General features: G+C 39.8%; 1 protein-coding gene across 5 annotated transcripts in view; it reads right to left on the reverse strand.

Annotated features, from left to right (window-relative positions):
• Map7d2 (MAP7 domain containing 2) overlaps positions 1-16,129 on the reverse strand; it is a 130,592-nt gene that overhangs the window by 25,574 nt on the left and 88,889 nt on the right. For all 5 annotated transcript variants that reach the window (XM_052727860.1, XM_052727939.1, XM_052727685.1 and 2 more), the window contains one exon: positions 14,011-14,135. In XM_052727860.1, the coding sequence (XP_052583820.1) occupies positions 14,011-14,135 (125 nt within the window). The remainder of the gene's footprint in view (positions 1-14,010; positions 14,136-16,129) is intronic.

Genomic DNA, 16,129 nt, shown 5'->3' on the forward strand with positions numbered 1-16,129 from the left:
AAATCACTAAACATATAGAATAAAGAAAAAATATTAAGAGCTGCAAAGGAAAAAGGCCAAGTAACATATAAAGGCAGACCCATAAGAATTAACACCTGAATTTTCAATGGAAACTCTTAAAAGTCAGAAGGTCCTGGACAGACGTTATGCAGACACTAAGAGACCATGGATGCCAACCCAGACTATTATACCCAGCAAAACTCTCAATCAACATAGAGTAAACAAAATATTCCATGATAAACCAGATTTAAACAATATCTCTCCACAAATCCAGCCCTACAGAAAGCACTTTGAAGGAAAAAAATCCAACCTAAGGAAGTTAGATACACCCATGAAAACACAGGCAATAGATAGTCCCACACCAACAAATACCAAAGAAGGGAAACATACAACAACAACAACAACAAAATAATAACAGGAATTAACAATCACTGGTCATTAATATCAATGGTCTCAATTCACCTATAAAAAGACACAGGCTAATAGAATGGATATGAAAATAAGATCCATCCATTTGCTGCATAGAAGAAACACACCTCAACTTCAAAGACAGACACTACCTCAGAATAAAAGGCTGGGAAAAGACTTTCCAATCAAATGGATTTAAGAAACAAGCTAGTGTAGCTATCCTAATATCTAATAAAATAGACTTCAAACTAAAATCAATTGAAAGAGATCAGGAAGGACACTACATATTTATCACAGGGAAAATCCGACAAGATGAAGTATCAATTGTATTTATGCCCCAAATACAAGAGCACTTACATTCATAAAAGAAACATTACTAAAGCTTAAATCGTACATCAAACCCCATACACTAGTAGTGGGAGACTTCAACACCCCACTCTCACCAATGGACAGGTCTGCCAGACAGAAACTTAACAGAGAAATAAGGGAACTAACAGACATTATGACTCAAATAGACTTAATAGCTATCTACAAAATATTCCACCCTAACACAAAAGAATATACCTTCTTCTCAGCACCCCATGGAACCTTCTCCAAAATTGACCACATGCTTAGTCACAAAGCAAATCTCAACAAATACAAAAAAAAAATTGAAATAACCTCCTATATCTTATCGGACCACCATGGCTTAAAGTTAGATTTCAACAACAACAAAAATTACAGAAAGCCTACAATCTCATGGAAACTGTATAATGCCCAATTGAATCACCAATGGGTCAAGGAAGAAATAAAGAAAGAAATCAGGCCGGGCGGTGGTGGCGCACGCCTTTAATCCCAGCACTCGGGAGGCAGAGCCAGGCGGATCTCTGTGAATTCGAGGCCAGCCTGGACTACCAAGTGAGTTCCAGGAAAGGCGCAAAGCTACACAGAGAAACCCTGTCTCGAAAAACCAAAAAAAAAAAAGAAATCAATGAAAACGAATGTACAACATATCAAAACTTATGGGACACTATGAAAGCAGTGCTAAGAGGAAAGTTCATAGCACTAAATGCCTGCATAAAGAATTTGGAGAAATCTCACATAAGTGACTTAACAGCACACCTGAAAGCTCTATAACAAGAAGAGGCAAACTACCCAGGAGAAACAGACGCCAGGAAATAGTCAAAGAGAGGGCTGAAATCAATAAAATAGAAACAAAGAGAACAATAAAAAAAATCAATGAAACAAAGAGTTGGTTCTTTGAAAAAATCAACAAAATAGACAAGCCCTTATCCAAATTAACCAAAAAGCAGAGAGAGAGAGCATCCAAATTAACAAAATCAGAAATGAAAAGGATAGACATAACAACAGACAATGAGGAAATCCAGAGAATCATCAGGTCATACTTCAATAACCTGTACTCCACAAAATTGGAAAATCTGAAAGAAATGGATGATTTTCTGGATAGGTACCCCATACCTAAGATAAATCAAGACTAGATAAACTATTTAAATAGGCCAATAACCCCTAAGGAAATAGAAACAGTCATTAAAAATCTCCTAACTAAAAAAAAAAAAGACCCTAGGAGGGACACGTGGATGACCCTGCGAAGAAGTAAATGAGATCTACATGAGCGGACTGGGTGTGTGGCAGGGGTGGGTGGGTGGGGGTGAGGGGCGGGGGGTGGCGGAGGGCAAGGAGTGGGGGATGAGAACATAGGGAAATGGGAAGGTCAAGCTGGAACAGGGACAGAGCAGGAGGGCAGGGAGGGAGATACCATGATAGATGAGGACACCATGGGAATAAGGAAGAGGCAGGGTGCTGAGGAGGCTCTCAGGAATCCACAAGAATGACCCCACTTTGGTCTGCTGGCAGTGGTCCAGAGGGTACCTGGACTGGTCTACTCTGGTGACTGGTCTAGCAAATAACCTAGCTGTCATCATAGAGCCTTTGTCCAGTGACTGATGGAGGCAGATGCAGAGATCCATGGCCAGACACCAGGCTGAGCTCTGGAAATCCAATTGATGAGAGAGAGGAGAGAATCTGCAGGTGAGGGATGCTGAGATCATGATGGGAGGACGTGCAGAGATGACCGGCCACACTAATGGACGCCCATGAACTGTGGACTGGTGGCTGTGGAGTCCCCATGGGACTGGACTAGGCCCTCTAGATACGGAAGATGGTTGTTTGGCTTGAAATGTTTGAGGGGGCACCCAGGCAGGGGGATCGGGATCCATCACTGGTGCATGGGCAGGCTTCTGGGAATCTGGTGCCTGTGGTGTGACACCTTGCACAGCCTTGGTGCAGTGGGAAGGGGCTTGGACCTGCCTAGGCTCAGTGTGCTGGACTCTGCTGACTCCCCATGGGAGACCTTGATTTGGGGGATGTGGGGATGTGGGGTGGCTTGGCAGAGAGGGCTGGGGGTGGGAGGAGGGAGGAGGGGGGAATCTTTGGGTAGTATGTGTAGTGAGTAGAAAATTTCTTAATAAAGAAAAATGAAAAAAAAGAAAAGAAAACCAGTCCTAAGAGCATAATAAATGACTTTTTTCCAAAGAGATACAAGTAATGAGAACAGGACTGGCACCCAATTATTTATATTTGCTTGTTTAGTTTTCTTTTGCTACTTTAATTTTTTCAAGTTCAATAATACTGTAATAGGGAATTTAAAAGGTATGCTTTGGGAGTTGAAGGAGGCCTTCCTATAACACAGAGCAGTATTATATAACCTTTTAAAGCTGCATGACTAGCAAACAATAGTAACAAACACCTCTATAAGTACAATGGCACTGTCAGGTTAAGCTGCTGGTAGGAGAGAGATCAGTTCCAGATGAGGAGGGAAGAAACCAAGATGGAGAAGAATGAGGCTGAAGATGAGGACCAGGATAGAAAAGGGTTAGAGTTATGAGACAACAGAAGGAGAAGGGACAGAGAGGAGCTAAATATAAGAATATAACTGAAGCTGTGTAGATATAATCTCAGAGGAATAAAGTAGACAGACAAAGGAGCATCGTGTACTTAGATCATTTTCCCAAAGAATACCCCTGCGGTTAGCAACATCTCTTCTGGGCCCCTGGGAAGGAAATTAAAGAGGCTGGACCTAAATTTGTGAAAGGGACTGCTGAAATAATCCAGCCTAGATAGTTTAAGAATGCCTTAACTTTCAAATGGATTAGTTTGGAGAAGAGGTTTGCTTTTGTTCCACAGGAAACAAAAGGCCGTGGATTCCATCAAGGTTGATATGGATCAGGTTTGATCAGCAACGACATTCTGAAACTTGACAGGTGATATCAACAAAGGTCATAACTGGTCTTCCAGGACTTGGCCATTAGCTTAATTTTCTCAGAGAGCCCTAAAGATGCCATCATCCACAGACAACAGGAAGCAGTCTGGAGAACACAATGTCCACATTTCCAAGATATTGGGTGAGTGGTCTTTGTTTATTTGGTGGGTTATGGATGTTTGTTATCATTTAGGGGAATGTAGGAATACAGGATAAAAAGACAACTATTAAGCTCAGATATTTTGCATTGGCATGGATTTTGGTATATTGATACAAATTTAAAGTTTTTTTAATATTGTATTTTTTTATATTTTTGTTATACTGTATATATGTTTCTACTCTTGTTTGGGGTATTGTGCTTACGCAGATCATTTTAAAATGCAATGTATAATTGAAAAATTAGGTTAGTAGTTAATCTATAATAATCAAACGTGTAGTCACATTAGGTATGTTTTCAAGGTATATTTTAGACAGATGATTTTCAAACACTTCAAAGACCTATAGAATATGGCATTTAAAATGTTCTGTTAACCTAAGGTTTTTCATGACAATAAGACATATCTATCTGCTCCTGGCAGCACTAATTTACTTCATAAAGGGATGATGGGCACTGAAACACCATATGGATTTTGCTTTCAATGTGGCAAAGCTAGCCATTTTGGGCAAGAAACTGCTTTGCCTTGACTGCTGACAGTATGCTGTATAAACTGGACATGCTGGACACACAGGAAAGCAACTGTGGAATTTTGCCAATATAAGGTGAGGCAGTCCTTCAAATTTCCTGCTTCATAGAAAAGTCTGCCAGACATTCTGCAGGCCACAGAGGAAAGCGGGTGATAAACTTTGCCAAAACAAGGCAGGACAGTCCTTCAAATTTCCTGCTTCATAGAAGAGTCTGCCAGATACTCTAGGCCTGCAGGTAAGATGGATGCCCCAAGTTGCAGAGGAACTTTGAGTGACTGTCCATGCAGCCATATGTTTCTGTTGTTGGGTAATATTATGTCCTTCTGGGGTCTTTGATGGAGTTAAAGACTAAATAATTAGAGTTGTAGTTTTCCTTAGTTATGATAGAAAGTAAATTATATATAAAACTTTGGACTCACTAAGATAGGATAGATAATGGAGTATTTTCTCTAAATTTGCCAAACACAAATGGACTGGACACTGTCAATGTAATTCTTGATAACTGTTCTTATTGTATATAGTTTTACTATGTTAAAGGTAAAACCTTTCATTTTTATTTAGAAAAAAGGGGGAAATATTGTGGAATATTAGCTGAAGATGTGTTACATTCATTTATGCTGTGGAATATATGTTTAATGATGCAAAAAATAAGTACAATGGCAAGAATAACTCTCTGGAGACAGTTTCACATTTCTGAACATGAATGAACTGCAGAGTGGGACCCAAAAGTAATCCTCCCCACCCCTGCCCCACATCCTGAAGTCTGGTTTTATTTTCTTTGATTCGATTTAATACCAAGTATGGTGAACACAGTCTACACACTGGCTAAGAGAGAGGGTTCTGTGATGGAGTCAGTACAACTCAGCCAACAGTTTGAAATTTATTATTTTCCAGAGAGAAAATAAAACCTATAGCTGGTTTGTGTCTCGAAAAACCAAAACCAACAACAAAAAAGAAAACCTACGTACATTACCTTACCCTACAAACTGACACCATGGTATGAGATACTAACAAGAACTCAACACCCCTGCCATGGAGTTTCTAACCAAATTCGTGAACTGAATCTAACCTCAAGTAAACACCAAACCAACCTAAATCAAAGGCCATCCCTCAAATGAACTAGCTTATATGTCAAGATCATGAAAAAATAAGACTAAGGAACTGTTACAAGTTAAGAAACAAAAGAGTGAGGTATGGTGGCACATATGTACAATCCTAGAATTTGGGAGGTAGAGGCAAAATGACCAGGAATTCAAAGCCATTCTCAGTTACACAGTGAGTTCAAGGCTGGCCTGGGATATATAAAACCCTATCAAACACACACAAAAATAAATAAGCAGTAAATAACAAAATAAAGGAGACTAAGGTGATTAAATTATCACATGCATTGTGGTACTCTTTTGCAGACTGCATCCTGGGCTGGGGGGTAATAACATTATAAAGGACCTTATTAAGACAACTGACCAAAACTACTTACATACTATAAATTAAGTAAATCAAAGTTAAATTTTCTAATTTTTATGTACTATGAGTATGTGCAATAATTACTTTTGGTGTTGCTGCAACAAAATACCCAACAAAAGTAACTTATGAAAAAGTTTATTTTGGCTTATAGTTTGAGGGACTGCAGCCTACCATGGCACAGAATGTATGGCAGCATGAGTGGAAGATGGAGACAGTCACACTTCATCCAGATGAGAATCAAAAAGAGAGAAATGCTTCTGCTCACATTCCCCCCTTTTCTTTCTTTTTTTAAAATTCATTCTGAAAGCCCAGGTTATGTGATGGTGCCAGTCATATTCAGGGTGGGTTTCCTCTCCTCAGTTAAACCTCTTTAGAGACTCCCTCAAAGACAAGCCCAGAGGAGTGTCTCCTAGGTGACTCCAAATCCAATCAAGTTGACAAGGAAGACCAAACATCATAGTATGTAAAAGAATGTCTTTGTTCTTTCAGGACATACCATCAGAAACATACTTTTAATAGTTCTGGGAGAAATTGGAATGTCTCTACTGACAGAGGGAATGAGAATGGTGAAACAAATGTGGGTGAAAGAGTTCTTGCAGTTTTTTTAAAGTTGAAAAGGTTGAAAAAGAAAGGCTTAAAATTTGATCCAAATTCAAGTGATCCTTTGTTAAGACTTAAACATATAGTATTATGGACTGGATAAGTATACAAATATGTGTACCTGCAGGACCAGATATCACTTGATGTTTTCAATTATCCTTTACAGGAAAAAGTTCAGATAAGAATGTAAAAGTCTAGTTAAAAAAAAACAATGGTGGTGGAAAACAGCAGCTGATTCCCAACACAGGGAGCCCTAGTGCCCCATGGTCACTTATCTGTGGGAGGGGATAGCCACACCATGCATCTGCCAGAGATGTCTATGGAAATGGTACCTAGATAGAAGCAATGCAACATTCTTGGGTTTACATGAGCATATGATTTAGAGCAATGAGATGTTTATCTTGACCCATCCAAAATACCCTATTGTACTAGTTATTTTCTTCTTCTTCCCCAGACCCACGTGGAGTGGCCTTAATAATTTCACCAATATCTGGTCCTCACGTGGGGCAAATTCCAAAGGCCTGGGTGGCTCCCACCCTCAGCCTCCTCCCCGGCTAGTGGGTACCTAAACCCGCCTGCAAAGTTCCATATAACCAGGGAACACCTACACGGTTCCATTCTCTAAAGAGGGAGCAGCTAGTCCGGTCTCAGTTCCCTAGCTTAGCCCCGAGACCAGCAAAAGAGGCACTCCCCGGCTTCCTGAGTGCCTGGGCCGGCTCCGGCTCCTGCCATCTTGACTCCAGCGAGCTGCAGTCAGCCAAGATCACCAGCAGGCCCTGCTTTGGAGCTGTACCAACGCCATCTGCTGGCTGAAAAGTGCTACTACAGTGGCACATGCCTTTAATCCCAGCACTCAGGATGCAGAGCCAGGCGGATCTCTGAGTTCAAGGCCAGCCTGGGCTACAAAGTGAGTTCTAGGACAGACAGCAAGGACTAAACAGAGAAGGCCTGTCTTGAAAAATTTTTTAAAAAGCAATTTAAGGAAAGAAGACTTATGGTTTTGTTTGTTTTGGTTAACAGTTTGACATGATGGCAGAAACATTAGGCAGCTGGTCAGGCTGTATCTGTAGTCAGAAAGCAACAATGAACACTGATGCTCCACTTGCTTTCAGCTAACCAGCCCATGGAATAGTGTTGTCCACATTTAGGGTGTGTCTTCCTACCTCAATGAACAGTCTAGAAACTACCTCACAAACATACCCAGAGTTTTATCTCCTAGGTGATTCTAGATCATAATAAGTTGATAATATTATCCATCATGCCTACCTTCATTTCCCATCATATGGACTATTTTGTTTCAAATGAAGGACAAGGTAAATTAAACTAGATGTTTGATAGGAAACTGACCTCCGCTATGAGCTACTTCTAGAAGCAGCTATCTTGGACATAGTTTATTTTCCAAAGGTGGTTGCAATTTTACCTCACATGACAAATGATCTTATAAGTTTCTCTAACCCATTGAATCTGGACTGGCACTTGACTGATTTTGTCAGTTATTTGGCAGGAGAGAAGTAATGTTGTAATGATCCTGGGCATAATCCTTAAATGTTTGCAGTTTACACATCCTGCCTTGGGAGATGCTCATTTTGAGGGCCATCAACTCTCAAATTTAGCCAGCATGCTGTTGGGCTCTAAGTCATATGGAGAAACTATATGTAAACACCTCGTTAACCACTCCAGTTGAGCTATCAGTCAAAATCAAGTACCAGCCACAGACTGGCTTTTGTCATTGAACACTAGGGATGTTCATCTCCAGCTGATACTAAAGCATAAATAACAGAAGATCTCAGGCGAAAACCACCCAGTCACAGTAAGTCAACCCACAAGACAACTGCACATTAGAGCCACAGAGAACCTCCCATTAAGTTCAAGTCACTGAACTAAGAGAATCAATAATAAATCATTCTTTTAGGCCACTAGTTTTGGGGGAGTAGTATCACACTAACAATACAGGACATCTTAAACACTGCTTTTCCTTAGACATTTCAGTTAATAATGGTTAATTATTTCTAATCTAAATCCTGAAATTTGAAATTCTCAAAAAATCCAAAACTTTTGGAGCTTCATGTCGTCACTCAAAAAGTTTCAGATTTCAGATTTTTAGATCATAGATACCCAACTGTTAAAGTCTATGGAAATATTCCAAAAGCTTGAGTAACTCTTATCATGTGAAGTATTTCTGACCTTAAGCAATATGAATGGACTAAAAACAGTGTCATGCTAAGAACCTGCAAGGTAAAAAGAAATAAAGACAGTCCATATCACTATCATAATGACCAAAAGCCAACTCAGAATATTTTACACAGAACAACTAGAAGCATAAGTAGTATATTTATTATATTAAGACTCAGAAACAAACAGGCTAGGGAAATACACTTTGGCCACACTTGATTTCTTCTCTCTAGAGTTCAGATATGTTCCATATACTATTTTCAGAGTGTATCTGAAGTTAAATCTTCTAGAACTCATAGAAGTTCAATACAAAGAAAAGAAACAACAACTTAAAAGAGTAATGCTAGTAATATGCATAACCATCTAACTGTGGCTTAATTTACCTGAGATCAAGGAGAACACTATACTGTCAGAGTTTAGGAGGTCACATTAGCCTGAGCTTTGGGACCAGAATCCAAAAGGGTTAACTACGCACCCCCCCCCACATCATTTTTAGTGTCTTTTAAAGTTACATCATGGACTGGAGAAATGGCTCAGTGGTTAAGAGCACTGGCTGCTCTTCCAGAGGACCTGGGGTTCAATTCCCAGCATCTACATGGTGGCTCACAATCTTCTTTAATCCAGTTCCATGGGAATCTAGCCTCCATGGATACCAGGCACATTCTTGTACACAAACATATATGTGGGCAAAACACCCTTACATATAAATAATTTTTAAAAACTGTTGCCAAGTGGTGGTGGTACAGGCCTTTAATCCCAGTACTCGGGAGGCAGAGGCAGGTGGATCTCAGTGAGTTTGAGGCCAGCTTGGGCTACAGAGTGCGATCCAGGATATCCAGGGTTACACAGTGAAACCCTGTCTTGAAAAAAAAACAAAAAAGAAAACTGTTTAAAAAATAAGAGCCACGCCGGGCGGTGGTGGTGCACGCCTTTAATCCCAGCACTCGGGAGGCAGAGCCAGGCGGATCTCTGTGAGTTCGAGGCCAGCCTGGACTACCAAGTGAGTTCCAGGAAAGGCGCAAAGCTACACAGAGAAACCCTGTCTCGAAAAACCAAAAAAAAAAAAAAAAAAAAAAATAAGAGCCACATCTCTAGTCTGCAGGGATAAAATGTCAAAAATAAATGGAGTTTACTTATGTGTGACATCGTTTTTAATATCAAGTTCCTTTTTCTTGTCTTTCTTCAATATTGAATATATAAAATAAAGTTTACAAAATATGTTAAGGTATAAAGAATGAAACAATAAATGTTTAAACATCCACCATCTAATCCAGAAGACAGACGTTATCATTATGTTGAAAACTCCTGTGTGGCCCTCCCTTGTCTGATTCCCTTCCTCCCTCATTCAAAGAGGCCAGTAACATCCTGAATTTTATGTCTGCCATGTTCTTATTTTCATAAAAATTCACTTTACAATATTTAATTTTAAAGAACATTTAGGTAGTATATCTGGGAACTAAAAATAAATGGAATCTATTATTGGCATTCATACCTTGCTTTTCCCACTCATTATAACATTTCTGAAAAATTCACTTTACAATATTTAATTTTAAAGAACATTTAGGTAGTATATCTGGGAACTAAAAATAAATGGAATCTATTATTGGCATTCATACCTTGCTTTTCCCACTCATTATAACATTTCTGAGATCCACCCATGTGGTTGTGGGCAATTGTGACCAATGTTTTACATTACTGTATAGTTTGGATGAATTTTCTTAAATAATTTAAGCTCCCATGATTCTCTGGATCAGTCCATAACCACTGTAATCCATACACTAATTTTCACCAAGTGGGAACCTATCTTTCTGGGCATTTTATTTTTATTTATTTGGGGAGAGGAGTTTCAATATGTAGCCTATGCTACCTCAGGCTGGCCTAGAATTTATGTGATCCTTCTGTCTCAGTCATCCAAATACTATGATTATAGATGTATGCCACCAAAACATCTACCTTTTCAGTACTGGGGGCATTTCTGGGTGAGGTAGAAACCCATTGCAATAGAAACTCCATGGAATCTATAAGGGTGACCCTAGCTAAGACGCTTAGCAATGGGGGATAGGAAGCCTGAACTGGCCATCTCCTCTAACCAAGCAAGGCTTCCAGCAGTGGGACTGGGTCACCAACCAAGCCATAAAACCTTTGACCTACAATTTGTCCTGCCTGCAAGATGTGCTGGGGTAATGGTGGCACAGAACTTGTGGGAGTGGCCAACCAATGACTGGTACAACTTGAGACCCATACCATGAGAGGGAGCCCATGCCTGACACTGCCTGGATGGCCAGAACTAGAGGCTGGATGGCCCAAGACCTAGAATAGAACCAAACACAACTGGCAAAAAAAAGATCAATGAAATGATTCCTAATGATATTCTGCTATACTCATAGACCAGAGCCTAGCCTAATTGTCATCAGTGAGACTTCATCCAGCAACTGCTGGGAGCAGATGCAGGAACCTACAGCCAAACATTAGGTTCATGGAACTTGGGGAATCCCACAGAAGAGGCAGAGGAAGGACTATAAGATCCAGAGGGGTCAAGGACACCAGGAGAACATGACCCACAGAATCAACTAAGTAGGGCTCATAGAGACTGAACCAACAATCAGGGAACCTGTATATGTCTGACTTAGGTCCTCTGCTTTTATGGTATGGTTATGCTTATGAGACTCCTAACAGTGGGACCAGGGGGTTGTCTCCGAATCTTTTGCCTGCTTTTGGGACCCTTTTCCTCCTACTGGGTTGCCCCATCCAGCCTTAATACAGGGATGTGTCTAGTCTCATTGTAACTTATTATGCCATGCATATTTGGTTGACATCCTTGGGAGACCTGCTCTTTTCTGAAGGGAAAAGGAGTAGTAGATCTGGGGGAGAGGGAAGGTGTGTGTATGGGAACTGCGGGGAGGGAAGGGAGGGGAAACTGTAGTTAGGATATAATATATAAGAGAATGTGGTGATATATTGTGTACCCTAATAAATTTGCCTAAAGATCAGAGAACAGGAAAAGTCACTATACTAAACATAGAAGCAGGCAGTGGTGGCACACACCTTTAATCCTAGCACTTGGGAGGCAGAGATCAGTCTGGATCTCTGTAAATTCAAAGCCACCCTGGATTACATGAGATTGACTCAGTCTAGGAGAGAAACAGAGCCAGGCAGTGGTGACACACACCTTTAATCCCAGTACTTGGGAGTCACATGCCTTTAATCGCAGCACTAGGAAAGTTGAGACAGGAAATGATATGGGTGGGTGGAGAAAGGTATATAAGGCGTGAGGAGACAGGAACTAGAGTCTTTCCACTGAAGAAAGCTTTTCAGACTGAGGAGTCTTAGAAGTAAGAGGTAGCTTGTTCCTTTGTCTCTCTGATCTTTTACCCCAATATCAGTCTCCAGGTTTTTTTTTTTATAAAAAGACCTTTTAGCATTGTGTTACATCTGGCACCCAACATGGGGCTCGAACCCATGACCCTGAGATTAAGAGTCTCATGCCTCTTCAGGCAAATTTATTAGGGTACACAATATATCACCACAAGAGAATAAATCAATTTATTAAAAAAAGGTAAAACCATGAAGCACTTGTTTCTCTTTAGTCCTCTCAACTCTTTTACAAAAGTTAAGCATTCTTTTTTATCTTTTTTTCTGTTTTATTTTCTTTGCTTATTTTTAGGTTAATCATTCTTTTTTTCCAAGGCAAGGTTTCTCTGTGTAGCTTTGGAGCCTGTCCTGGAACTCATTCTGTAGATCAGGCTGGCCTCGAACTCACAGAGATCTGCCTGCCTCTGCCTCCCTAATTTTGGGATTAAAGGCATGTGCCACCACCGCCTGGCAGGTTAATCATTCTTAATAGGAAGTTTTGAAATCTGAAATGCTCCATATTCCAAAGCTTTTTGAGCATCATAACACTACTCAAAAAGTTTCAGATTTCAAAAGGTCAAATCAGGGATACTTAACCAATGAAGTCTATGCAAGGTTCCCCAAGCCTAAGTAACTGAAATGTGAAGCATCCCTAGTTCCAAGCAGTCCTAATGGACTAGGACAGACCCATACTGAGCACCTATTGTACAACAAGCAATAATGACCATTTACATCCTCAAAGCAGTTTTGCAGAACACTAACTGAGTATAAAATGCTGATACAATGCAAATGAGCTTCAGATTAACAAGGCTCTAACTGTGGCCTGCCTTCTCACTTCATACAGGTCCCTCTTCAAATGTTACATTGAGGGACATATGCTCAAAGCACATTATATACTTGCACAAAGATGATCTTATATAACCCTGCATAGAAAAACATCTGGGTAAACTGAGCATGGTGGCAGACACCTGTAATCCCAGCCACTGAAGAGTATGAGGCAGGAGGATTATGACTCAAGGTCCTCCTGGGCTTGAAGACACCTGGTCTCAACCACTACCACCACCAACAAAAATCTCCAAAAGACAACAAATAGTTCCTATTTTTCCAAATTAAAACCACATTGTTCCTTCTCTCTTAATACTACTTTTATCTTCCTACTATACTTCTGGATTAAGTTGTTACTGAATCACTCTTTTTATTTATTACTACTGTATATGTGCATGATGAGGGAATGTGTACAACGGTGCATGTGTAGTGGACAACTCTATTGTGTTGTTTTTTTTCCTTCCACTTTTAGGTGAGTTCCAAGGATCAAATTCAGGTAGCCAGGCTTTTGTAGCAAGCACCTTTAGCAACTAAACCATTTCATTGACCTTTGCTGAATCACATTTGTTAATTACTATTGGTAAAATCTTTTAGTAACTTAGGACAGTGATCATAAATTTGTTTATTTATATTGTCCTTGTTGAATTTATCCATTCCTAATAAAAAATATGTGTTTTGTTTTAAAATGTTGGGCTGTGTGTAGTAACATATACCTATTATCCCAACATTGTAGAAGCAGAGGTAGAAAGATCAGTTCAAAGACATCCTTGGTTACATGAGACTTTGTCTCCAAAACAAAATTGCTAACCATCAGTAATCTGTTCAAGAGACAGACAGTGAGACAGTAAGATGAAGAGAAAGGGAGATGGTAAGCAGGTGCCTATGCACAATGCAGTCACTTCAATCCAGAGATAAACACGGTACAATCAAAAGAGAAAGGATAATGCCAGGGGAGATAAAGAAGGGGAAAAATGGAATTGAAGGCCCTAAAGAGAAACGTATCACCTTGGCAAATATGACTCTCATATATGTTACCAAGCAGCTAACTTATAAATGGTCTATCATTTATCCAGAAGATACATAAGTGTGTAGACACATACCTGAAAGGCAGGCATTTGTCCTGCTCACCCCTTCTTGTTGGTCATGCTATTGGCAGAACAGAAGCCACAATGTTGGATGGTACCAAATCAAACTAAACTAAACTGCCTGTCAACCATCAGAGTTCTGGCAAGGGCAGATGTGCTTACTTGGATTTCACAGGAGAAGATGACTTCTTAGGAATGTCTTCAGGAGGCTCACATCTTCTCAGAGGGGATCCAAGACCCCCAGTGGAAACCGAAGTTGTCACTCGTCCCTTCCTGACTTTTTCCATCTGTAGGTGACAAAGAGTATGATAGCCACAGCCCATGACTGGTACTACTTCTACAAGTTGAAAAACTATCTCAGATGGAAGTGATACATTTTTCTTTCAGAGGGATCAATATAAAGGTCTAATGCTTCATGTGCCATGAATCTTTGTAGAGATTTGTGATACCATGAGATCATTGCATTTAGGTCATCAAGTTGGAATTTTTTTTTGTCTCAACATGGAGATCCTCTGCCATACACTTTGTTAACTTATCAAGAGGTAACAGCATAACCATATTATGGCCCTAAACATATAGGAACTGGAAAGGGTACAAAAACATACACTTTTAGCTCAGAGGCCTCTGGGTCCTGAGTCTGAAGTGCATAGTGTTTTCAGCAATAGGGACTTACCTTCCACTTCCGGGAGGGTGGGGGGGTGGGGTTGGGCAACCAAGGCCAACAACAATAGTCTATAAAGTTTTGGGAGTCTCTTGGATAACCCTGATTAACAATTCCAAAGAGAGCTTCTCATACTTGGTTATATATTTAGGAATTAATATGAATATATACATATATATTCATACATATACACATAAATATACATACACACATATACATATACAACTAATGAAAAAAGAGGCTATGAATTTGAAAGAGAGCAAAGAGAAGTACATGGGAGGGCTTGGAAGGAGGAAAGGGAAGGTAGAAATAATGTAATTATAATCTCAAAATAAAATAATTTAAAACATAAATTCAAATAAACATAATATATACACTTATTACAAAACCTTTACCAGAAGAAGGTAATTTTAATATCCAAGATGCTGAGTTGTAAACTGTGAGGCATACATGGTATAATACAGAGTACAAAACACATATTTCTATTTTTCCCCTTAATTCTCTTAGTAGAAGGAAATGGATGAGCATTACTGACTGGCGTGAAGAAAGAGCTCCACCCTCTTTCCTTACTACACTTTTCTGTAACAAGTCCTCATTTGGTCCCCACAATAGCAACCTTCCTCCACAAATAATCCATTTTACAGCAAAATCCAAGAGTCATAAATACTCCCATTTTTAAATATTTCAGGGCAACCATGAATTTGAAAAAAATATGTTATTACAAGGTGTTCAACAGAGCTGAAGATATAAGATAAGTGGTGGACTATTTATGTAACATGTAAGTTCCTGGACTTCCAAGACTACAAATGATAAATAATGAATGAAACTAAAAATGCTAAATAGTAATATAGTAGTTTTAACATAAATTGTTATGTATCAACAACTGATAATGCAATTGATACTCCTCCTTCCTTCAATGGGTGGAGCTCAATTCTCTTCCTATTGAATCTCAGTGACTTGCTTTTAATGACCTGCATAAGGCTTAACTCAGAAATTGGAGATTAAAGGCATTGCAGCTTCCATTTTATAACATTGGATTGTTTGCTCTGGGAGAAGTCAGCCATTTGGGACTCATAAGCAGGTTTGTGGAGAGGCTTATGTAGTATGGAACGGAGGTTGTCTGTCCTCCAGCATCCCTGTAATGGATGTCTTACAAGAGGTCCAGTCATGCTTTCAGATGACATAGCCCTGGTCAGCATTCTGACTAATTCCTCCTGAAAGACCCTGTACCAAAACTACCAAGCTCTCAATTGAGCTACCCTCAGTTTCAGACCCAAGGAAGCTATGAGTGAAGACGTATTTGTTTTTATTTAATCTGCCAAGGTTTAGGGTACTTTGCTATGTAGCAAACGATAACACAAATAAGTATGACATATACAATTCTAAATAAATATACAGAATTGAGGGTACCTGCTTAACAGTCATTTTACTGACAGTGTCCATATGACATTTTAAAAAAATTCAAAGGCACCGGGCGGTGGTGGCGCACGCCTTTAATCCCAGCACTCGGGAGGCAGAGCCAGGCGGATCTCTGTGAGTTCGAGGCCAGCCTGGTCTCCAAAGCGAGTTCCAGGACAGGCACCAAAGCTACAGAGAGAAACCCTGTCTCAAAAAACCAAA

The sequence above is a fragment of the Peromyscus californicus genome, unplaced genomic scaffold, assembly GCF_007827085.1.
Source record: "Peromyscus californicus insignis strain IS unplaced genomic scaffold, ASM782708v3 Scaffold_10__1_contigs__length_136768540, whole genome shotgun sequence".
Taxonomy (NCBI): Eukaryota; Metazoa; Chordata; class Mammalia; order Rodentia; family Cricetidae; genus Peromyscus; species Peromyscus californicus.